The sequence below is a fragment of the Dicentrarchus labrax genome, unplaced genomic scaffold, assembly GCF_905237075.1.
Source record: "Dicentrarchus labrax unplaced genomic scaffold, dlabrax2021, whole genome shotgun sequence".
NCBI classification, from domain to species: domain Eukaryota; kingdom Metazoa; phylum Chordata; class Actinopteri; family Moronidae; genus Dicentrarchus; species Dicentrarchus labrax.
Window position 1 is genome coordinate 16,351,527 of NW_026136707.1, and position 24,544 is coordinate 16,376,070.

A 24,544-nucleotide genomic window follows, 5' to 3' on the forward strand; every position below is an offset into this window, starting at 1 on the left:
CTTCTGTACTCAAAATGGTTCAGTCCATTGAAAGCATTTACTTCCTTTTTGGCAGTTTTGACCAATGTCCAGCAAGTAGTATGGATAGAAGCTCATGCACATGTGGTTAAGAGAGGTAGCATATAACCAATAAATGAATTTGAATTGAATATATTAATGAATTTATTGAGTCATTATGTTTAGTAACAACATGTGAATGATGGCAGTGTCCATACTGAAATTACCTGAAATGACAGGTTAGCATGTGCTTACTATGCTAACATAACTCAGCCACAGATGCCTTGGGCTACACAACTTTGTAACACAATTAGGACTACAGATCTACTGTGCCAGCAGCATGGAATAAAGTTTACAACTGTAAAAATTTATTAGATTATATCTCTGGGTGTGTTAGATCAATGTTGCAAATCATTTTTTTTGCATTCATGTATTCAAGTATCATAATTTGTCAGGATTTTAAATGATTGGGTTATCACTGTCACATTATTTTATCCATGAACAGTTTCTTAATTGATTCAAAACTTACATATTATAACTTGTTACTTGTGACATCATGAGGAGTATAAAATATCCTCTGATCCAGATCAATGATTTAGTATCCCATCTATAGTAATCAGAGCAAAAAATAAGCTTTTTAAAACTTTTTCAGGCAGTGGTGGCTGGTTACATGTGGAAGTGTTTAGTAAAGTGGACAAAGATTTATTAGCTCCTGGCCAGTAACTGGTCGTAGTCAGCCAGGTTCCTATTGGCTGATGTTGTTTTAAACACGAATACAGAGTTGAGTTTTCTAATCACAGCAGAAGTCAACCGTTAATCTTTTCTGTCTGCCGGTGGATTATTTATGAAGAAACAACACATTTTAACAAACTGATTTTAATCAGATCATTTGACATTAGTGTTCACAAAGTTACACGAGCTTAAAGAGGACCAGTCAGGCATATATACAATAAAGACCATACATTTCATAATATAAAAGTGATAAAACAAAATATAAAACAAATATCACTTCATGAACTTGCAGCATTTGGAATCCAGTATTTCTGATAAAGTAATAAAAACAAGCCTTTACATATTCAGAAAGTAAAATTATTTTTTTAAATAGAAAACACATTGCACTCCTTTGTACATTCATAAAGCTGACAATTTAAAAAAAATTAGATGAGCTTTACTTGCCAGCAGTCCAGAAAAAACCAACAAACAAAGGAAAACTGTAGAAAATACATGTATTTCATTATGAAACCTAATCCTTCCTCTCAATCACCGAGAAAGCAATAATAATAAAAACACAACATCTGCCAGCCTATCTTCCATAAAATAGTGTGCTATTTACATCTTAAATAGTTTTTCATTTTTCACAGACTCTGGTCAAAACGTTCCCAGGAAACATGTTTTATATTTTTTGTTTCAGTTTACCTGGAGTACACAGATGTGTGATTTTTTTTTTAATTTTCCTTTTAAGGCTTATTAGATTCCTCACTGCAGACAGATACTGTAGACTGAGGGGGAATTTATTAGCATCCCTTGTTACCTCATATAATCAAAATGTCCTTATTTTGGTATAGGGTTTTGATAGAAAATCCAAGAGGTAAAGAACAATTTACCTTCCTATCTTGACTTTACGTTACAGTTAGACAAAATACCTCTAGGTACAATGCATAGCTTGACATCATTTGGTGATATCTTAAAGACCTGACATTATCACATGACCCATGTCTGTTTCACATACATTTATCCCCCTGCTCAATAAGTATGTGTCTTTTTATGTGTGCTCCCTATCTCACAATGCATTAGTGTCTGTGTATCCTTTAGATGGCATATGTTCCTGTTTCTACCTCCCAATTTCCCTATTCATTTAATGGCTTATAAGCCTTAAAACACGACTCATCCTGAAGCATACTAACAAACATCTTCTCATACATCTTGTGTGCTGAGGTGGTTCCTATGATGCGGCTGATCTTCTTCAGGCCTTTCAGCAGATACCGTGGTGCCCCCTGGCTGCGCATCACCTTCAAACTGTGAGACAGACCTTTGGCTAGATCCAGTTCATAGTTTGATGACTTCCAGAGGTGAAGAAGCTGCAGGATGTACTGCCTGGGCAAGCAGGTAGAGACCACGGCTCGGACATCCTCCTGCTGAACTTTAACCCCTGGCAGGCTGTTGGTGATCCTCAGAAGGTCATCTAGAGTCAGGTTTTTTAGGCTGTTGCAGCGGGAGACTTTCCTTTCACAGTGGTTCACACCTAGAGGGACAGGGTGCAAACCTTAATACTGAAATGCTGCATTAGTCCCGGATAAAACACACTTAAAGTTCAGATTTAGTTTGTACCTTGTATAATGCCGTACAGCTTGTCCTGGTCTTTGTTCTGCTCCCTCCACAGTCGTAGCAGCTGGAGGACCTGCTGCTGAGGAGAGCAGGCCTTCTTCAGCCGCTCCACGCTCTTACGATCCACCCTGCGGCCGGGAAGGCTCTCCAACAGCCGCTCCAGGGGCACCGAGGACAGTCGCAGCGAGGACAGTGACTGGTAGACTGCCTCCTCACACAGGGTCACATCTTGAATTAATTGTACAAAAAAGAGACAAAGTGGGCTTACAAACATTTTTATTAACATCATCATAACATACAGTACGAATATAGTATAATAATAGAATAAAATGGAATACACTTTACACATTGCCCTATTGTATTATGATTTAGTATTGGAGTTCAGCATGTTGATAACACTGATACAGATCTTCCTGGAAAAAAAACATGACAAAAACCAACTGGTACATAAAGCAAGAAGAAATATCACATTCTTTCTCCTAAAAATGAAATATGCAATAAAACGCAACCTTGGTAAAATCAGCACATACAGGAGTTTTGTTAGTAGTATTACTTAGCCTTACTATGGATTAGCAAATTTTTGATTTACTGACATAAATGACTCATTTTACTGCCAGTTTCCTAGCATTTGTCACTTGTGGTCACAGTGATTGCCATACAGCAAAAAGTGCAGCTACTCTCGACTGAATCTTCTGACTGCTGCCCTTATACGTGAGAATGTGTGGGAAACTTTTGTCATTTATTTTTGCCAGTTTAATCGTAAGCTTAGTGTATAGTAGTTTTATAGCAGAGGTCACATTATGCAATTGGACCAAAGACCAACTTTGTCAAAATGTATTCTTCAGAGAGGTTTCATTTGAGGTACTCAGGTGATGTTTGGACTACATTGTGATTGCATGGTTTGGTCTCCACAGAAACCCATCAGTTTATTATATGTCTGGATTTGTTTATGTTTGTTTGTGTGTGTGACTGTTGGCTTGTAACTTGGCCACAGCAGAAACAAGGGTTTCCTCTCTTTATGTTCCGCATTGACAGCACAGAACCACATTGACATCAGTCTGCATGGCCAAACCAAACTGAATCCATCTGCACCAAAGCAAACAGAGCTGCATGTTGAACTGAAGCAGATCGAAGTGAGCTATGCTGAAACGTGCTGCGCTTTGCTGCTGAGTTGTACTGCGCCAGACATAGACCTACACTATTTCATCATCACATGCCTTACATTTCTTGAAGCCAAGGTCTCCTGGGCCTTCCTTATGAAACTTAAGTATTCTTGTGAGGAACAGTTTCTTTTTTAAACTCTTCTGAACTCTTACACATATCTGCTTTCGTTATCCAAACAGTCAGAGCTGACGACAATGTGAAACTGTCAACATGAAATTGCAACTTTCATACAATTATTATGAAGCATTTCTGTATTCATGAGTGTGTGTGAAAATGTTTTCGAGTGACTTAACACTTAATAACACGAGAGTAACTAGTAAATAAGAAAACATTTAGTGAAACCAGTATCGGTGCAGTATGATGGATTTTAATGTGAGGAGGATATTAGGCATGTTTCTCTGATGTCTGGATGATGTAAGTTTGGCTTAGTCTATAATTCACACTGACATCCTAGTGGTTTCTCCAAATCGCGTAGCAACTGTGGGAATCCCAACTGCTTTCAATTTCACATTTTTCTGTAAAAAAAACTACTAAACTGTTCCAGGATCTGCTGCAGACAATCTGTGGTTGTGTAGTCCGCAGGAAGACAATTTGTGAATGAATGTTTGAGGAGAGCATCACCCTCCCCGAGGGACAACAGCTTTGTGTGTTTCCTTCGATGTGTGGTATACATCATGCATGAGTGTGTGAGGGTCTATACATCTGTATGTGTGTGTTCTTCAGTGACTGCGGTTTCTCAGGCTCTGGGAATTCAGTGTCATATTTGAGGCTTCTCCTCTCAAATTAATTGTCAGCATCTGTCATAGTTTAAATCTGAGTAACAAAGACTTACCAGCTCGTCTTGTGTCTCATTTGTGCTTGACTCAGTTTCCTCTGTTATTGTAGTTTGAGGATATGACAGTTTAAGAAGTAATTGATCCATCATGGGTCATTATGACAGTAGTGCCATAAACATCCCATTAAACCCCTTTGCTCTGGCTTTTCTCTCTTGTGTCGGTTTTCATACACGCAAGAATTTGGAAAAGAATGGAATCTGGACGACGAACCTGACCAAGGAAATCCCCTGCCTTCAGGAATGAAAATGACCCCATGTCTGAAATAATTCAGTTCTGACTGATTTTAAGTTGTTGACAATTGAGGTTTGCTCAAAAATATCATCACATGTGTGCGTTTGTGCTGTGTATACACTGTACAGACAATCGTTGCCATGATTCCACCCCACATTAGTCCTAAAACCATACTATTTCTATTAGCGATTTATTCCTACTGCATTAAGTGTACATGTCTTACCAGTGTGGCACGAAGTGTGATGCTGAGAGCACTCCTGAGTGTCACAGAGGCTGTCTGAAGTTGACGTGCCCCATCTCAGTGTCTTCAAGCCCAAATCTGAGCAGTTTCTGTGGGGCTGACACTGCTCAGTGGAGGAGTCGCCGGTGGAGAAATGACCAGCAGGACAACGTTTACACACAGTGTTGCTCACTGGTGTACCTGGAGGAGATAAACAGGATGACATATAACTCTTATGAATGAAACATGATTTTGACATAAAGTTCAGGTCTTACAATAAAGAGTTTGTTTTTGTTAAGTATTTTTTTGTTGGGAGGCTTGAATGTACATTTTTTTAAATCAATACCAATATGACACAGGAATTTGTAGTTCACAATTATTACATATTTTAAAATTATTTTAAAATTATTACATATTTCAAACTATGACAAAACAACCAACTTTTCCTGTCTATCTTCAGCTGTTACTATAATAAAGGCAATAAAAGCCCAAAAAATATACTTAAAAAAACAACCAACTTTTGGTTTTTCTCAATTTTTTCTCAGTTTCATCTTGCATGTGTCAGCCATTTTCAGAGCATACATAACCTGCAGTATATACTGTAGCTGATCAAAGAAGATGATGTGGTTCCAAGAACTATGACCATGACATGTGACAACCCGTCAGAATGACAGATGATTCTGAGAATGACTACGACATCAGTTTCTATATCTTGTTTTCGAATGGGAAATAGCACATCACTCGATTGATGTAGGAGATGAGCATGAGTACTATTACTATGATGACATGACCGCAGCGGAAGGTGATTTGTAAGCTGATCTTTTAGACTGACTGACAGGAAAATCTACTTTTCATAAAATGAATATTTTCAGTAAGTTTATGGTTGCAAGCTTGAATAAAATGAAGCAATAGAACACAACTGAAATGCTTCCTGGACCTTTAGCTATAATATAATGTGCAATGACATGTACCATACGTACTAACTTATCAAAATATAAATGTAAATGAGTTTTTAAAAAAAAAAGAACTTACGTAACAACATAAGTTAATTACTTATTTAACTAATGTTAAATAACTGACATATTTTAACATAATGAATGTAATAATAGTATTGTCTACTAATATTTAAGCAAAATAAATTACTTTACAAACTATAAATTCATCTATTATTCTATATTCTATGATATAATAATGTCACCAATTTATATTTAACTCAGCAACAGATCAGATCACCTTTTTTTTTTTACCCATTTACAGTTACATGTTCCTATTGTTTGACAAGTTCTAACAACATTTGGCAGTTACCATGATATCATTATAAAAAACAATCAAGCTCTTGTATATGACGTGCACCACACAATAGTGTCCATGTAGTGGAACTAGTGTTGTAATCACATCCTTATTTTATTTTTAAATCTAATGTGCAGAATTGAAAGTGTGTAGGAGGATTTATCAGATTTAACCTTTGCTTGGTTTCCTGCTGTAACAGCACAGTATGATCTTTCTTGAAAATGTTAAGCACAAAAACATAAAACCACAGTTATGCATATGTATGTATGTTTCCTGTTCCGCTGATGACAAAGCATGTACTGTACGTGTAATATGGTTTCATATGCTGGCAATATTTTTTCTCAGAATTTCCTCTGTCTATGCAAAATTTGCACGTTAGCACTTTATTATCATAAGTAACAGCTTTACATGTAACTTGAAGCACAGGTGCTAGTTCTATTGTCTTAATGGATATATTAATTAATAAAACTGTCTGGAAATGCATAGATTAAAAAACACATTTCTATCCAAAGAAGAGCTGAGCCGCTAATCAGTCAATCGACAGAACAACTTTATTATCAATTAATCGTTCTTTTTCAAGCGAAATGATAGAAAGCTTCTCAGCTTCTTAATTGTGAAAATATATTGCCTTTACTACTATTTACTAATATAGTAGTAAATGTATTAATAACTACTAAAGACTACTCCCTTAAAAACAGGTTTCCAACTTTAGTGGGACTAAATAATAATAAAGGTTAAATAAAAAAATATCAACTGGAGCTTTAGGAAATTTCGACAGGTACAAATAATTGATCAATCAAGGAAATAATCGCCAGACTAATTTATTATGAAAATTGAGGCAATAAAACCTTATTTGTACTGTTTTATTTATTCATTTGCTGGTTTTCTCTAATATTATATATGATTATTATTATATTATATATTATTATTATTATGTATTACATATATTATGTTTCACTGTGTTTTTGATGTTTTCCAAAAACACAGATAACCAGATAAAAAGATTTCAGATCTTGTGTTCAGAGAGAAAGAAAAAATCACAACTAGAAACAGACACATTAGGAGATCAAGGGGAGAGAAATGGAGTCATAAAAGTCATGAGCTGTTGTGAGACTGAATCTGTTTTCTAACATCCTGTGGTTTAAAGGTCTTAACCGCGACTCAAGGCATTACATAATGAGTCCTTCAGGGAGGGGAATCCCCTGAAATGCTGTCTCATGACTCCAGACTTCATTAGGCTTTCAAGTCCGATTGTAGATCCATGTTAGAGGAATTTATGGAAAATGTTGTCTCATGTTTGAGTGGTGTCAGTGCTGCAAGGGTCAGAAATAACCAGAATCCATGGAAAATGTTGTTTCATCTATGCAGCGGCTGGATTGTGGTCTCAGGTCTAAGATGAAGTCATGAGAAGTGTAGTGCCAGTTTGTGCTGCGGTTCTAGTAGAAATATCAGATTCTGTTAACTGGAATGTTGAAATTCAGCATCAACCTCTCTTTAGGTTGCCCACAATCACTACTGACGCACTAAGGAGGGAATCTGTAACGAATATTAGGTCAGACATCCACTGTGATAATGACACCCTCGGTTGCATCTGGCTTAATAATTGACTGAATTTGGTGCTGTATTGTGAGGAAAGAAAAAACCCTAACAAAACATTATCTTGTGATAAGAGTTAGAGAGACAAGGATGACATTCTTGTGTGTTAAAATAAAATTTCTCTCATTTTTTAGAAAAAAAACCCCATCTTGTATATAGTACATGTGCATGGATTTGAGTACTGGAGTGATGGGCTCAATTTAAAAGTCAAAGTCTAACTTAGGACTCAAACAGTTCCAGTCTGAGGGATCTGCAGGTATATAAAAGCTTAAAACAAAAGATATCTATCTGCAAAATGCCATCTATTAGAGGGAGGTAACCTACAGTATCTTCACACATTGACTAAGTTAGCTCCAAGAGTATCAATAAAGACCTTTACCGTAGGCAGGGGAATGGTTATGCCATTTTACTGAGATAAACTGTTGATCTGTGTCAAGTTTCCTCTTTCAGCTGTAAAATATGCATAGTCATGTATGAAGAGGAACAAGTGAATGCACATAAAATATCATGTTCTCTATTGCTAATTTTGTAACTCATTCCTTTCTTCAACTGACAGATTTGCACTGGTTGCATTCATTTGACCTTTGTTTAAGGTTTACTGTTGCATAACACATCAACAGTTTAGTATTATCTCTGTTAGAACCCACAATGTGTAATTTATCATAATCAAGTATTGTGGTGAAGGGGAACCGGGAGAGGACACAAAAATGTGAATGGCAATCCCATGACTCTTTAAGGAAGTTTTTTTAAAGCTAAATACAAATTGGTTCAGCTTCTTTTGCTCAAATAAAACCCCTTTAATTAAACACAACATGATTCAAGACAAAATGTTCAGATAAACTTAAAAACATACAGTGTTATGAGGAAGTACGGCTTGGAATGCCAGGAAATACGTCAAAGCTGAAAAGGATTACCCAAAAATAAAATCCCTGACGTTCATTTGATGTATAGTACACACAGATGGAAAATTTTTTTAAAAGTTAATCTCCTAAATGACGCTATCAAATATGCCCTCATGGTGCGATGGATACACTGGATACTCATCACATGGTGCTTACAGTGACAGACGGTGTTCCTCCAAATTAAATGATGCTGTTTAACCGTTTATACATACTAAAAGCTGTATTTGCAAATAATGACGTTCATGGAAATATAGAGGGATCATTTTCCACACTATAACAAAGCAAGGATGACTTTTTATTTCCATAAGCAGTATGGTGTTCTACAAAAGAGAGCAATACTTTTAACTTAGTTTTAAAAACCTTTCATCAAGTTAATTGCTAACCAATTGCTCAGTGTCTGATTATCGATATACACCAATAGAGAAATACATAGAGGAGCTGCGTTGAGAACACTTAAAACAGTAAACTACAGTGACAATAAGCCTGGATGTGTAGTCTTGTGTGTTTTATGGTCACACACACAAACACACATAATTAGAATTGTCTCTCATTGACATGTGTATTCATATATAATTTCTCTGCTAAAAAGACATAGACACAAATAGATATATAGATCATATAAATAATATGGTAATGGGCCATTATACATATATTTCAGTTCTAAGATCTGTGTACCAAACTGTGTTTGTGTGTGAAAGACAAAGGGAGCGAGGGGTTCAAAGAGTCACTTTAAAAAAAGAGATTCTGCGAATAGAGAAGTATGCATCTGGAACAGATCTCATTCACAGAATCAGAGGAAGAAAGAGCGAGAGCGAGAGAGAGAGAGAGAGAGAGAGAGAGAGAGAGAGAGAGAGAGAGAGAGAGAGACTCACAGTGATACAAGGGAGAGGACATCTTAATGTGAAAATACTGATCTGTAACTGATGTGTGTCTGCTTTGGCAGCAAAAGGGTTTCTTCCTGACATGCTGCCAGTTATGCATATCTGGAATTGAACTGATTTGACATAAAGTGAGACAGTGGAATAAAGCATGAGAGGAGAAGATTTAAGGGAAGATGTACAGTGATGGGTTTCTAATCTAAATACTGAAAACACATTTGCACGGCACTGTAAAACAATGTGCACACAGTAAAAAACACACATGCACATACTGTATATTCCCATGAAAACACACACACACACACACACACACACACACACACACACACACACACACACACACACACACACACACTTCAATGTAAGTGATAACCTTGAACCGATGGGACTTTCATTGCGTGAACTCAGACAATGCTTCCTCCTAGGCTGTATGCTGACTGAATTCCTAATTTTCTCTGGTTTTACCACAGATACCTTTTTTTTTTTAAATTTTGGTTCTAAATCAGATTTACTAGCTGACTGGATAGACAGAAAAGCCACAAAATAACTGATCACCCTGTTTATCCAATATTTTATGTAAAATGAAGGCAGTCTGCCAGTACAATTGTCTATAAATAATAACAGTAATGATAATCTTAATGTTAGTCTCAGTCTTACCTGCAGCTACCACTCCCTGGCCAGGGGGGCAGGTACTGTGTGTGATGCAGAACTCAACCACTAGGTGGAAACCCGGAGCACATTCACACAGCTGATCATGGGTGCTGTTGCATTGCTGCTTGACGAGCTGCCTTTCCTTACACACCTAAACACAACAAACCAAGGTCACACATCTGCTGCATGTACACAGTCACATATAGTAAAGGCTGATTTATATGGACATATATGAACAGAGAGCATACTTATTTACAGTCATGATTTGGAACACAGGCTTCTACTAAACCTCATGGTGGACAATGCATAGAGTGGGCCAGTGGTAATATTACATAATTTATCTGGGATGGCAAAACATCTAAAATCTGTGGAAAGATCCCTCACAAGTTTGAGCACGTTCAAACTTTCATTTTCTTTTTCAAAAGTGGAAACACTGGTTTCAGAAAATGATAGAGGCTGCACTAAAATGTAAACAAACTGTAAAGTCATAGACATCTAAGGAAAAGGCATAAGGAAAACCATAAATGAGTGGCATAAAGGAGAAGCTGGAGGATAAAACATTAAAGGGAGCTTTAGCGGAATTCCAAAGAGAACCAAGTATTAAAAAATATGTAAACCTTTTGGCCTCATACATACCGAGGTGCAGTATTGGCATGTATCCCCCCAGTGCCAGTTCTCAGCAAAATGCTTCTCTGGACAGGCCTGGCACTCTGTGGGTGTGTCAGCAGTGCAGTGTCGTTTCACGGCTGTGCCAGGAGGGCACTGGTCACAAACTAGGAGTTCAGACGTCACAGGGTCGCGGTACTGGTACTTTGGAAGTACAGCCGGCTGCTGGAAGGCCCAGGAAAGAGAAGCTGTGAAGAGCTGCAAGAGACAGAAAAAAAGTTTAGTACTGAGTCAACAGCAGTGACAAAATCTCTAATGAAACCCATCTCGTGCACAGCTCCTCTTTGGCTAAAGGTTCAAATATTTTTATATTTTGGAGCACTTGCCAACCCAAAGCTTCCAGTAAGAAAGAGTTGAAAGAAAGGTCAGAGCTGTAAAGTTGAAGCTCCTGGTGGACACACAGTCCTAAAGTGATTTCCTCTGCTTTATAGAGAACAGTTCAGAGTCAGAGGAGAGAATTCAACAGCAGTTTTGTCGATATGGACTACTGCACGCGGGCAACCTTTAAAATAGCAACAATATCTTTTCATTTTTGCAAATCGCCCCTTGCCCCTTTGCCCATTGCTGAGTGCATAATTGTATCCTACCATAAGTCTTGATTAAGGGATTATGTTTATTGTATTACAGTTTTGGCATTTTTTCTCAACATCTTAACTCTTTTCAAAGCTTTTAAATGAATTCAGATGTTTCAGTCATGCCAGTATTCTGCAGATATTAAATGAAGTGTATGACAGAGGATTATAGACAATAATTGAGCAGCCATGTGTTCTCTGACCTCACCAGCAGTCTCATATCCTTGTCAGCAGCTCTGTAAGATAGGCTGCTTTGTTGCTAAAAAGCATCTGATGTGATTCAACCCTAATCTGCAGCAGTTTAATACCACCGTGGAGCAAGAGCACACCACACCCATATATCTTTTTTCCCCCTAAAAAGCATCCCATCCATACGGACACACTGTACAGTGGGTGGCTGTTAGCGAGCCCCTGAGACAGACATATGTAGCTATTGCTTCAAAAACAAGCCCATGTATCATCGCCTGAGCAGGAACTGAAAAGCTTTGGCCGGACCTAAAATCTAAGTTATCGGTTAGTGAGCATGTTTGACATGCAGCCATGCAGCTGGTCGAGGCCACATGCAGACCAGATGTCACACATCTGGCTCGTTCCACCCTAAAGTCCCTCAGCCATTGGCTCTGTGGACTTTCCCGTTGGCCGGGATACATCCTCACTGCTTAGACAAACTAACAATAGGCCGTCCTTGCATTGTGTGCGCTTGTATGCGTGTATGTGGTTTTCTGCTTTCCACCATGTTTGTGTGTGCATATTCAAAAATGAATGAATTCATAGTACAAACAACTACAAAACATTCATGCATGTGCGTGCAGGTCTGCACACATGCAAGAATGTGTTTGATGCTACATGCGTGTGTGTGTACATATTTGTCTGTCTTCATGTCCCATTACCGTCCTCCTCAGTGTTGGTCTGTGTGCTCTGTGGTCGCCTCTCCTGGCTGCTGTTCATAAAGAGAACTGTTGGAGGTTACTGGGCTTTCCCCATTCACCACCAGAATACAAAACACTCACCCACTCTGCTCTACAGTTTACCCGCTACACAACATTGATATCCTTCATGCATGTGTGTATTTGCACTTTTCCCATTTACCTTAAAACTTGCAACCACAAAACACAATACACTATGTGTATGTGTGTGTGAAACAATACGAAAGATTGAGAGAAAATGTTGGTTTCAGTGTGTGTGTGTGTGTGTGTGTGTACATGTCCTTGTGTAGCTCTCATTCAATATATTACAAAATATTTGGCCACAGAAATCTTTTCATCAGATATCTATGTATGTTTATGTGTAGTTGTGTGTGTAGAGGAGACAGTGTGCAGAACAGCCGTCTTCCCCATGTGCTGTATGTTACTGAACATACTGCTTATGTTAGAAACAAATTTTATCTGCTATTCATGTATATTGGTAACTGTATTTGTGTTCTCCCCTAATCTAATACACTTTACATAGTATATTTCTGTTCTGACAATTTTTAACCTGAAATGATGCACTACACAGACCTTGCATCCTTCTATTTCTGTTTCCTTTTGCAATGGAGGTCACAGAAAGAGATAGTAAAAATAGATGAATGGGTTTTACACACCATAATAGAAACCTAAGCTTCAAACAGCATGGCGAGCACAGCGGTTTTCCCAAAATATCGTCCTCTGAGCACCACATTTGGTGGAAGACTTTCATCCACAGCAGCTTGCTGAGCAGTATCATGGCTGCATGTGTTTGTTTGTAGCATGGGTGGCCCCAGCGGGAATCAAACCCATAATCATAGTCTTGCTCTTCAAATTAAGAAGTGTATATACACACTATTAAGCCAGAGACCACATCCAATCAATTCAGGAGGGTGGAGTGTGCCGAGGGGCTGACACTGGGTCACCTGGGTTTTTGCAAATCTGGGTACGGTTACACTTGTTGCTTCGACTTTAATCTTTGGTACGAGTCAGGATGAGTTTACTGGCAGAACTGGACAATCTTCAGTCGAGCCGCTGGGCCTGAGCACATGTGGAAATGGTTGGGTTTGTATTGTTTTTCATATCCTTCATACAGCACAGTAGTTTGGCTAGACTCCAGCTAAATTATACACAGTAATGTTCAGTAGGTCAAATAATATGATATACTCAGAGATGTTGCTTTATGTCATGGCAGCTTTGTGATCAGATGTAAAAATTCCTTTGAAATTATAAAAAAACACAGAGTGGTACGATGGTTTAATGCACCCTTATATATAATACAGATACAGCTTACAATGTTTGCTGCTTGTTATTCACTCTTTTATCCTTCTCAATTTCATCCGCTGTTAAATCTGTACAAAATAAACATGTGTAGTGTGTTTGAAATGTGTGTTGTTTGATTAAAGAGATAGTTCAGAGATATAGTAGCTTTTGTTGTTGTTCCCACTTTCCCTGGACAGACCTTTTGATGTATTTGGTGTAGTTATGACAAACAGTAATATTAGGCTATATTGGCTAAATTCTAGGCTCAATGATCATGGGGGTTTTAGGCTTGTCTGAGGGGAGGCCCACAGTCTCACTAACACCTGTTTTAGATGAAAAACATGGCACATGTCAGGCAGGACCAAACTTCCAAACCAGCCAGTACAGTAGCTTTCTGCTACTGAGGAAAATAAAAACTGTCAACTAACTTTAAGAACTAATTTATTGGGAAGATGTCTTGTGGTGTGTGTGAGTCCGTCTATCAGCAGCTAAAAGAGATATTGAACTTTTGACCCTCCTTGTCCCATATGAAGCTGCCATCTGACGACATCATGGACGACCTCTGGAAACCCAAATTACACAGCAGCTAGGGGCCACTGACAGCCATAATTATAATGTTAACATCATCAGAGCAAAGCTCAGCAAGAGACATAGCGTACATGGAGCACAGCCAGTCAAGAGGAAAGAATGGGTGAAGGTACAAAAGTAATAATAATGTTCCACCTTCGCTAAGGAAGATCCTTGATCAAGAGCAGGGCAGCTATACATAAATGATTGTAACTGCTGAGAGCTGTACATGAAGTTGCTGGTTGGGAAAAAGCAGGCTAATTCACCCCTCTGGCTAAATAATGGTTCACATAAAAACACCATATATTTAAATCTGCTTCATCTGATAGAGTTTGCTTATGTAATCTATGCCAGTAAATTCCATTTGAAGTGAGCTAAGAGAAAACCTTGTGTTTATACAGAGCAAAGACAATCCTTAACAATATAACTTTAACAGAGAACATGTGTTTTTTAACAGATGTTATCCTCTTTTGAGAAACAAACAACAGCACAAGTGTATTCCAGTCTGATGCCAGGCTGGATGAACAATATGGACCACGCTTCCCACAACAGGCAACACAAATGAGACACAGTGAAGAATCCACTCAGATGTTTACTGGCGGTTAGCAAAGTTACAGTTGTTCACAGTGTGTTTATACTTTGACCTGGCATACAAGTAATATCTCTGACATCCAATGAAATAATCCCTGAAACAATGACAGTCCTTTGGCCAGACAGGGTTTATGAGGGTTTTTGTTTTTCTATGACCTGTCTGGTGTCAAAAATACATCTATAGTGAAGTGTGATGAAGACAGATTGCTTTAGTGGAACAGTATGAACTGCACTTTGAGTGCTACATGACAGATGGGATTTAGCAGCATAACTACAGAGTTCAGACACCCAACAGAAATAGCCTTAAAATGATCACACATGCTTTGTGAGCTTGTAAAGAAAATAACATCTACAGATAATTGGCTAGTGATGGGGTTATTGATTTCACACACATGGGTAGAAAAAAATGACTGAACAAATGAATAAATATTCATTTTAGCTAAAAATGCTCTCCATCAGAAGCATTGGACTGAAGATAAAGTAAATACTGTGTAATGAAGCGCAAACCAGACAGCTTGATCATATACAATGAAAATAATGAAACATTTTCAGGAGTTCCCCTCCACTCAATGAACAAGAAGGTAAACTTATCTTCTTGTTCCTACAGTTGGATGTTTTAGCTTAATTGTAGAATATGACGTATGCGCAGAGTATGACACTAGAAGGATGTTTCACATTCATCTGCTGAAAGTGGAAAGTGTGCATGATTTGTGACAACACAAATAGTTTGGAAGTCAATCCTGGTTCAGTTTGCAGCGTATACAAGTGTGATATAGAAAACTTGAAGCCACCAGCGCGCACACACACACACACACACACACACACACACACACACACACACACACACACACACACACACACTGAGAATGGACTTCACAGTGAAGTAGGAGACATCAATGAGGTAGACAGAGTAGATGCCTTTTTAAGGATTGTAATGTAGGAATTGTACTGTTTTGCAGAAAAACCACGTCTTAATTCATGTCTGGAGGGGATCTGTAACCAAATTCAGCAACTCACAATTACATTTTGAAACCATAAACATGCACTTCCTTCTGTAGTTAGTGGAAATATTAAAATGCTTCCAGAACAAATTAGTCGCATTATTGAACTTAGAGTTACAGTATTGATAGGGTTAAGGCTTAGAGTTAAAATTAATGTTGAGCATACTGACATGCAAGGAAAGAGGAGAATCAGAGTTTGTGGAGCCTGAGGTCAGTTTTAAATCTATGGCATGAGGAGAAGAGCCATGGCACAAAGGGACCAAACCACACTACACCAGCTTATCCAGCAGGCACATGGCTTCAGTTAACTGTAGAACGCAGGTGGTCTGAGGGGGGATTCCAGCTATTGGAAGTGTGTGTGTGTGTGTGTGTGTGTGTGTGTGTGTGTGTGTGTGTGTGTGTGTGTGTGTGTGTGTGTGTGTGTGAAAATTGAATCTGTCTTTTTTCATTCATACAGGGACAGAGAGACACATGCTGCCATGCTGCAGTCTATCATCACACAGTTATTCATAATCTTTGATGAAATTCAACATTTCTGCTTAAAACTTGTGATAAAAATGAATTATATTATTTATAATTTGTAAATGTACATACTCTTGAATCCAGCCAGCCTGATGCTGTACTGTAAATCAAACAATTTCCAAATTCACTGTACTCTTATAATGTATCGCCCATGTTGATTAGAGCTAAAACAATTAATCGATACATAAACAGAATTAATCAGCATCTATTTTGATAAGTGATTGATTACTTTGTTGCAAAAATGGGCTTTGGGAAATTATGCAGGACATAAAAAAAATTCTTTCACGTTTTATGAACCGAACTATTGACTGATTAATGATTCATAAAAATGAGTTAAGCATTAGTTGCAGCCCTAATGTCCAGGAATTCAGACCACTGACTCATTCGAAACAAATAAAGAAACTATTCAGAACTATTCACTTTATACTCCACAGCTATATTTAACAGATCAAGACACATAAAAAAAAACTATGATAACCTTACAAAATATGATTCATTGCTCAAGATCAACATCATCAACAGTGTCTGGTAGAGAGTCATGGCCACATTCTAGATGATGCATTAAAACATTGATTCATTAAAAAAAACAGTGTAAGGCCCACAAAAGGTCACATTATGCAATATTTCACATAAAAGATTGAAAAGATTAGAGAAAAGTGAGCAGGACTTTTTTTCTATGTGCTGCCTAATTAATCATCTCATGACCTCCTAAATGTATATTGTGACCTCTAGGAGGGGGGCTGACCCCTAGGTTGGAAACCACTGGACTAAACTACCCACTGAGTATAACGTATTTTAAAGTAGTAAAACTTAACCAGCTACAACACCAAGATGTTACTTACAGATGAATGTATCAGTACTAACTATATAATAATTTCATATAATTATATAATTTTGCTGCATAACAAGTACATTTACTTTTAATAACAAGTAGCCTACAGTTTTCTGATACTACTTAGATATATCGTAGGTCCTTCCTTCCTGCTGCTGTCAGACTGTTTAACAACCAGCACTGCTCCCCCCCCAATCTCGGGTTGACAATAACAATGTGCAATAATTACTGTGCAATACCATACCATATTCACTGTGCAATCTATTGCCCATGTGCAACTGCTGCTACTTTCTGTGTTATCTGTTGTTGTGGATTCTTACTGTTTTTTTTATTATTTCCCAACTCTTACTGTTTGTGTACTGTTTTTTCTCTATCCACTTTGCTGCTGTAGCATTGGAATTTCCCCATTGTGGGACAAATAAAGGAATATCTATCTATCTATCTATCTATCTATCTATCTATCTATCTAAAAAGTACAGTTTTAAATGTAGGATTTGTACTTGTCATGGAGTATTTTTACAGTGTGGTATTGCTACTTCTACCTAAGTGAATGATCTGAGTACTTCTTCCACCACTGCATACAGCATGATAACTTATAACGTCAACTAGATATGGATATATATAAAAAAAAAACTTCAACTGCATTTGTCTGAATACTTTATATATTTAAATATGAGAACTGACTAGTTCTGGCTGTTTACACACTTGCCATGTTCAAACATATGTGTCAGATAAACTTTCACTAGAGAAATTTGCATCAGATCAGTGATGCTGTTTTTAATATGACTCATACAGCTTTAAGATAAAACAGAGGTGAAGGTCAGTGTGTGACTCTGACACTAATACAACAGCTGTATCTCTGTGTATGCTCTTTGTGTCTGTTAATCACTCAATCCTACACACACACACACACACACACACACACACACACACACACACACACACACACTTAGACTAGATCAATGAGTTCATCACAACTGTGCCACACACAACACGCCCACACATATACACACTTCTGCTATCAGTACTACTGTTGATGGAAAAAGGGAAGTTAGGTGTGCGGAAGCAACTTCCAGAGGCAATTGTTGCTTTCTGAATAAACGTTTGTGCTTGTTTGTTTAAAAGATGTTAATCCTGTACCTTCACACACCCTCTGTATGTCTCCCTCCCCCTGTCACACTCACTTCCTCACCCTTTCTCCAGTGTTTGTCCAGAAAAAAAAGAAAGAAATCATGAGTCTGTTTGGCCAAACACCTCTGTGGTTTCTCCTGTCCGCCTGTGAACCTGTTGCCAGGTTTAGGGAAGTTGGTGCATCTAATACCAACGGCCACAACAGAGAGTGAAGGAGAGGAGGCGTAAAGATAAAGAGAGTACAGATAATAATAGAGGGAGATACAGTATTTTCCTACATGGGGCTGGATTATAGTAGGGATGGATGGACTGGCTGGCTGCTGGACTACGTGCTGACCTGACCAGACAAGTAGAAAATCTAAGATTGAAATCCTCTTCAGCTGCATTATTGTACTCATCTCGAACTCATTTTTCTACTGTTGGTCACTGTTTACATGTTAAAACAAGTGTCCTCACAAAAACAAAAAGACTGACAACATTAAGTCCAATTTCATGTGTGTTTTCAGCAGGCAAAACACAGCCACATGTGTCAAAGGCATGCAGAGGAACAGGAAGAGCACACAGGTGCAGGAGGTGCATTTACAGCTGGACTAAACAATGTTTCGGACACTAAATTGCAGAGTGTCCCGTAAACATAGAATTAACTTAAAAAGACAGACAGAGTGGCTGGCTGTCTAGCTGGTTCACAAGCAGGCAGAAAGGGGTATGAGTGCAGATGTTGGATACTGACAGTTTAGAGTGACTCATTAGATGGCTAAATACGTGCTTAGTTGGCTGGCCAAATGACTGACTGACTGACTGAACTGAAAGATAAACACAAGAATGTTACGTCAGAAATTGTAAGAACTAAATATTTGTCTATTTTAGGTCAATTGCAGACTGCTCAGCGGTAAAGGAAATACTCTATATGGATGATATCACATTAAATGGAGGCAGAAAGCAAATGTTTTACTGCCTACTTTACACACAAGGAAGCAACACATCTTGCAAACTAAATTACTGTCTGACCATTCACTTCACAAAATAGGATCTCTCCCTTTCTCTCTCTGTCTCTCTCTCTCTCTCTCACACACACACACACACACACACACACACACACACACACACACACACACAAAAACAGACACGCAAGCCATAAGGACAGATAGTGGGTCCAGTGTTTTGTAACTACATTGTATGATCTGTTTCTTCCTATCAGTTCCATGATATACATCTGTAAATTAACATATGCAAAACCAACAAAGGCCCCAACACAGAACAGCATGCAAAACACACCAAAGGAAATGACTGCTGTTGGCCCAGAGGCATACATTTAAAAATCATTGAGTAGTGCTGTAGAACAAATTAGTACAACAACAGACTTACAGTAAACACCATCTGCTGGCAACACGCCACAACTCTAGTTTGAGAGTGTGCAGTTTCATTCATTTCACACATGCCATATAACGCAATGAAATGTGACCGAAACTTTCATTCATTGAAGGAAATTATATATTTTGTTTGTAGGCAGTACTCACAGCAGTGAACTGAATGTGGGCAAAACATTAACCAGCAAAAGCAAACAACCCCCAATATCCAATTATATTGTCAAACAGAATCTTTTTTATCTACACACAGTAGATTCAATATCACTGAATAAATAAAACTGAATATGGGACTAAATTATATTACCAGGTCCTTCTAAGTCATGATTATATCTGTCTTAAAAAACTAGGTTCAGATCCCCCCACATGCCCTTCTGTTACTTCGCAGTGGAGAATATATGCCAGTGAGACAGAAATCCCTTTTCCGAATGGAAATGGCATGCAAATACTGGAGCCGAATATAGTCGAGGAATTTTACTTTATGAGCTTTTAAAAGCGTCACCCGTACTGTTTTGAATATGACGACTCAAACAGCCACTGCTTATGGAAAACGGTCAACATGGAATAATAATTATAATAATAATAATAATAATAATAATAATAATCATGTCTCTCCTCAAAACCAGTGATTGTGTGATTGTGTAAGCAACACCGACTCTGATGTTGTTGCTGCCACCGGAACCTGACTGCACCTCAGAGGACACAGACTAATTACTGGCACCTGTAACGAGTTGCACACCATAACACTACCTGCACCGACGCACGCTGTACACAGGGAACATAACACGTGATTAGCGAATATGTTGCTTTTTTGTGTGTGTGGACACATCTGGACTAAGGCGACCCGACTTATTCCCATGTATATGAAACAGCTTGTAGCGCAATAATAATCAATGTCTCGCAATAATCCCTCCAAAATAGTAATAAAATTTTTTTTAAAAAAGTGCAATGCCTTCAAAAGAAGTGTCCCTGTGCTCCAGCGGATCATATCGGGTTAGCGGACCAAGGAGAAGAGCGGCAGAAACTCTGGTTACTCACCACTATCAGTTTCATGGCCGGGTTGGATTTCGCTATCCGAGCGCTCGTCTCCACTGCGTAAAAGTGAACTGTGGTGTGATGGGGGTCTCCATCACAGATCTGTACTTATACAGCACAGAGAGAGGGGGGAGAAAAAGAGGAAGAGAGAGGGAGAGAGAAAGAGAGAAAAAGAGAGCGAGAGAGCTTGTGCCCACCCACCTCGTTATCCAGTGCACAGCCCTCTCTCTGTCTGTCGTTGTGTGTTTCTCTCCCCTAGTCCTAAAAATATGGTTGCATCCTTACGAGTTGCGCAAAGTAGTGAATTGTGTAGGCGACAACAAAGGAAACAAAAAAGCAGCATCCAATGAACATCAGATGTGGATTCATTCATAAATTCAATAAGATAGGGTTCACTTTTTAAGATGTACAAATATTCCCTAAAAGGTTCCTATATTGTACATTTTAGAGGGATAGGCTATCAAAACATGACACAGTAGCAAAATATGACCAATAAACTACAAGTGTCTTTCTTTGGTGGGGATGTGAGTTTAATAACTTCTCTGCTTGACATTTTACAGATTACTGACAATGTGTGGTAAAATAATACAGTAATAAGTATTTCCATATGCCTATAATGTAAATTCTACAGGGAGAAGAAGTGTTTTTTATGTGTAACTGACATCCAGTCTAACACACCCAATGTGTCAAAGCAAGTAGCTTTAATCAGTGTGAATAAAGAAACATTTTCCAGGATAAATGTTTAGAGTCCTGGTTTGACAGCAAGTAAATACAATGATTGACAGCTGTTTATTTGGAAGAGCCAAAATTCTTTAGTAAGACTGGTTATGCTTATTTGAACATCGCAAACTTGGAAATGTTGACCACACTGTACATGTGTTAGGAACCTGAGCCATAAGATCTAAGAATCAAAGACTGAAATACATAAAACTGTCATCCATCACAACCCCTGTCCGTCTGAGAGAGCTTTGAGAAACACGCATCCTTTTTATTTAGTTGTAGGACTGTGAAGAAAACACAGTGTATGACATAAAGTGTATTTTCAGGTGCTTGGTCCACAGACTCAAGATGGTTTCATAATTTCATTTAAAAACAAACCTACTTTATGATTTATTATTACATGTCCCATAACTAAATTCACTGGCTATTTGTCTTCACCCTTTACTCTAGGAACTTTCTCAGAGAGTAGCTATTTTACATTATTTTTTAGAAAATAATAAAGAGTTTTGAAAAGAATTTCACTCAAGGTTCACTTAGTAGCTTCACATTTTCAAACAGTGTGATGCAACCACCTGGGTGTGTAAACCTAAAGCTGGCACACCCAGCATAATCATACAACATATCATACACATTTTTTTTGTATTTCTGATGCAGTTGAAATTAATTAGAAAAAACAGAGTAATGGACAAAGAGACTTCCCATCACTCAATGACTATTCACATGAGCGTAGGGTGGGCAGCATTGGTGCTGCCTTCACGCTATTCAACTGGCGGTCAGTGACATATCACAACAAGCTAGCTAATTAAAAAACAAAGTTCTCTGGATAGTTTTTTTTTAAGAGCCATGGTTTGAGAAAGAGGAACAGACAACAGCAATCAAAAAAGAGCTGTAGCACTAATGCTGGCTGAGGGATTGGGAATGCAATAATAGCTTATGAATTAAGCTGAACTTTGTTTTTATGGTTGTGTGGTTACCTGCTATTAGAAAATCTGAGGTGATGTAGTTGCATGTTCAATGCTGCATTTGTTCAGTGAGTAGACCATGACAGTCCAGGTCTGACAATACTTTTATGCAACAGTTGTGCTATAATGTTGATGAACTGAGGAAATCATTGCAGCAATAAATGAAGAAATAATGTTGCAGCTTGCCTCCGCCTCCTTATGTCTTGAAACACTTACATGTTGCTAAGCAACACTAAACACGACCAGTAGGCTGTTATCCCATACAATGTATTCCACTTAATATTTTTATCCCAAGATCAAAAATGTACTTTCACACTGGATGCATGTATTGGATTGCCTTGACTGAAAGACAGACATTTTCATTCTTTCCAGTTAAGTCAATTTCTCAGATATTAGTCTTCCAAACCAACAAAAGTATGTGCACTCTTGGTATAAACAATTCAATCAAAAGATCATTTTCCATTTTCTGAAAGAAAACACACACACACACACACACACACACACACACACACACACAATAGAAGTATACCAGTGGGCTAATCCAGTGATATATACCAGTGACATTTCTGGTTTGAAACTTGTTCAAATGTTGGTTTTCTTTCTCGCCAGACGTTTGTTTAATATCTTAAATAAAGTGTTACAAAAATATTTAAAAGGTGACTGTACGGTAAAACAATACTATTCTACCCCAACTTCAGCAAAGTACTCCCACTTAGAGGTCAGAATGCACAATGGGTACCGGATAACTCACGTAGTGAACTCAAAAGGGCACTCCCACACTGTGATCTTTGTGTATGATGATGATACAGACCTCTGATGTCAAAGGCCTTAAAACAGATCTTCTTTTCCACTTTTCCTTTTGGAGCTGTTCGCCGTCCAGCCCATGCAGAGACATGACAAAACACAGCCCACTGACGTCAAAGAACAGGGTCTCCACGTAATCAGAGAAAATACACACTCACCCACCTATAAGTCTCTAAATCATGTGAGAGAAGTCTCAGTGGTGAGGTCACAGCTGGCCACAGAATGACTGAACACACACACAGGCACAAATACAACAACACAGAAAAATACACACACATCTTTCAGCGTCGAGGTCGGGATACACCACAACAATCGTTGAACGGAAGCTGGACGTCTACCCACTGAAACACACACATGCATTAAGACACATTCACGACCAGCCTTCCTGACGTGTTAGTTGGCGGATGTCTGTAGCGTACGAGCAGGGAAAACGTGGGTGTTAGGAGGTGAACCAAATACTACGTTATGACAATTCCACACACATACACACATTTAACTAGAAAAAATAGCTACTTGCTGACTCGACATATGCACATACATTGTCGGCTGGTTTTGGCCTGTCCACAATAATAGAACATTTTTATTTATTTTTAATATCAAGTCAAGTTCCCTCTGCCATAGCAGATCTGAAACACACTGATTGGGTATGAATTTGGGCTTGCATGTACTATGTATCTATGTGTCTGTTACTGTGTGTACTGTATATACTGCAGATGGCATGAACCAGACACACACTGTAGAATCAGGGACAACAAAGGCTATCTATCATGCAGAAAACTGGTCAAAGTAAAGTCACTCCAAAGGTAAGTATAAATGTGTGATAAACAATTCAAATTCAACAGCAAAGATGTTGAGATTAGTTCTTTGTAGTGCTGTTGCCAACTTGTTTGCATACTACATCCAGATAGCAGATCTCCCACTACCAAAGCCTATCATTGTTCACATCCATGGTAACGTCTGTGTATATATGTGTACAGTATTGTCTGGTTGCGTGGTAGCCGAGATTGTGTGTGCATGTGCTCTTTGCCTTTGTGTGTGTGTGTGTTGACCAGTACCGTACCTATCCGAGTCCCGCTGATTTCCATAACAAACTAATGGAAAAAGGGAACTGTTGAGTTGATGGTGACCTGAGACAACAAGGTGAAAGACACAACATGCAAATCAAGTATATTTGTAGGTAATCTTCAAAGAGAGAAAGAGATCCAAACATCCTCTTAATGGGCTCATAAAATTGCTCTTTATTTGGATGACTGTATTATGTTAGACACTCAAAAAGTGAAAGATATAAAAAAAAGATTTGGTTTTGTCTGCCATACATCTCCCAGTGATGATGTGGCAAAGACTATGAATTTCATTAGGTCCTTGTTGAACTGTACATATCTGACATGCCTGTGGTAGTAACTTTCACATGCCTGTTAATGGTTACTGTAACTGCTACCTCTGAACGTTTTCAGTGCAGTTACAGTGGAAGATTTCTTAT

At 38.3% G+C, this 24,544-nt stretch overlaps 1 protein-coding gene across 1 annotated transcript; it reads right to left on the minus strand.

Moving 5' to 3' along the window:
- Nucleotides 1–857: 857 nt before the first annotated feature.
- Nucleotides 858–20,802, minus strand: LOC127367241 (tumor necrosis factor receptor superfamily member 11B). Its single transcript, XM_051406934.1, has 6 exons — nt 20,582–20,802; nt 10,727–10,954; nt 10,097–10,241; nt 4,777–4,974; nt 2,326–2,550; nt 858–2,239 (listed from the first exon to the last, which is right to left on the minus strand). The coding sequence occupies exons 1-6, from the start codon at nt 20,594–20,596 to the stop codon at nt 1,845–1,847; spliced, it is 1,206 nt and encodes a 401-aa protein (XP_051262894.1). The 5' UTR covers nt 20,597–20,802; the 3' UTR covers nt 858–1,844.
- Nucleotides 20,803–24,544: the final 3,742 nt, after the last annotated feature.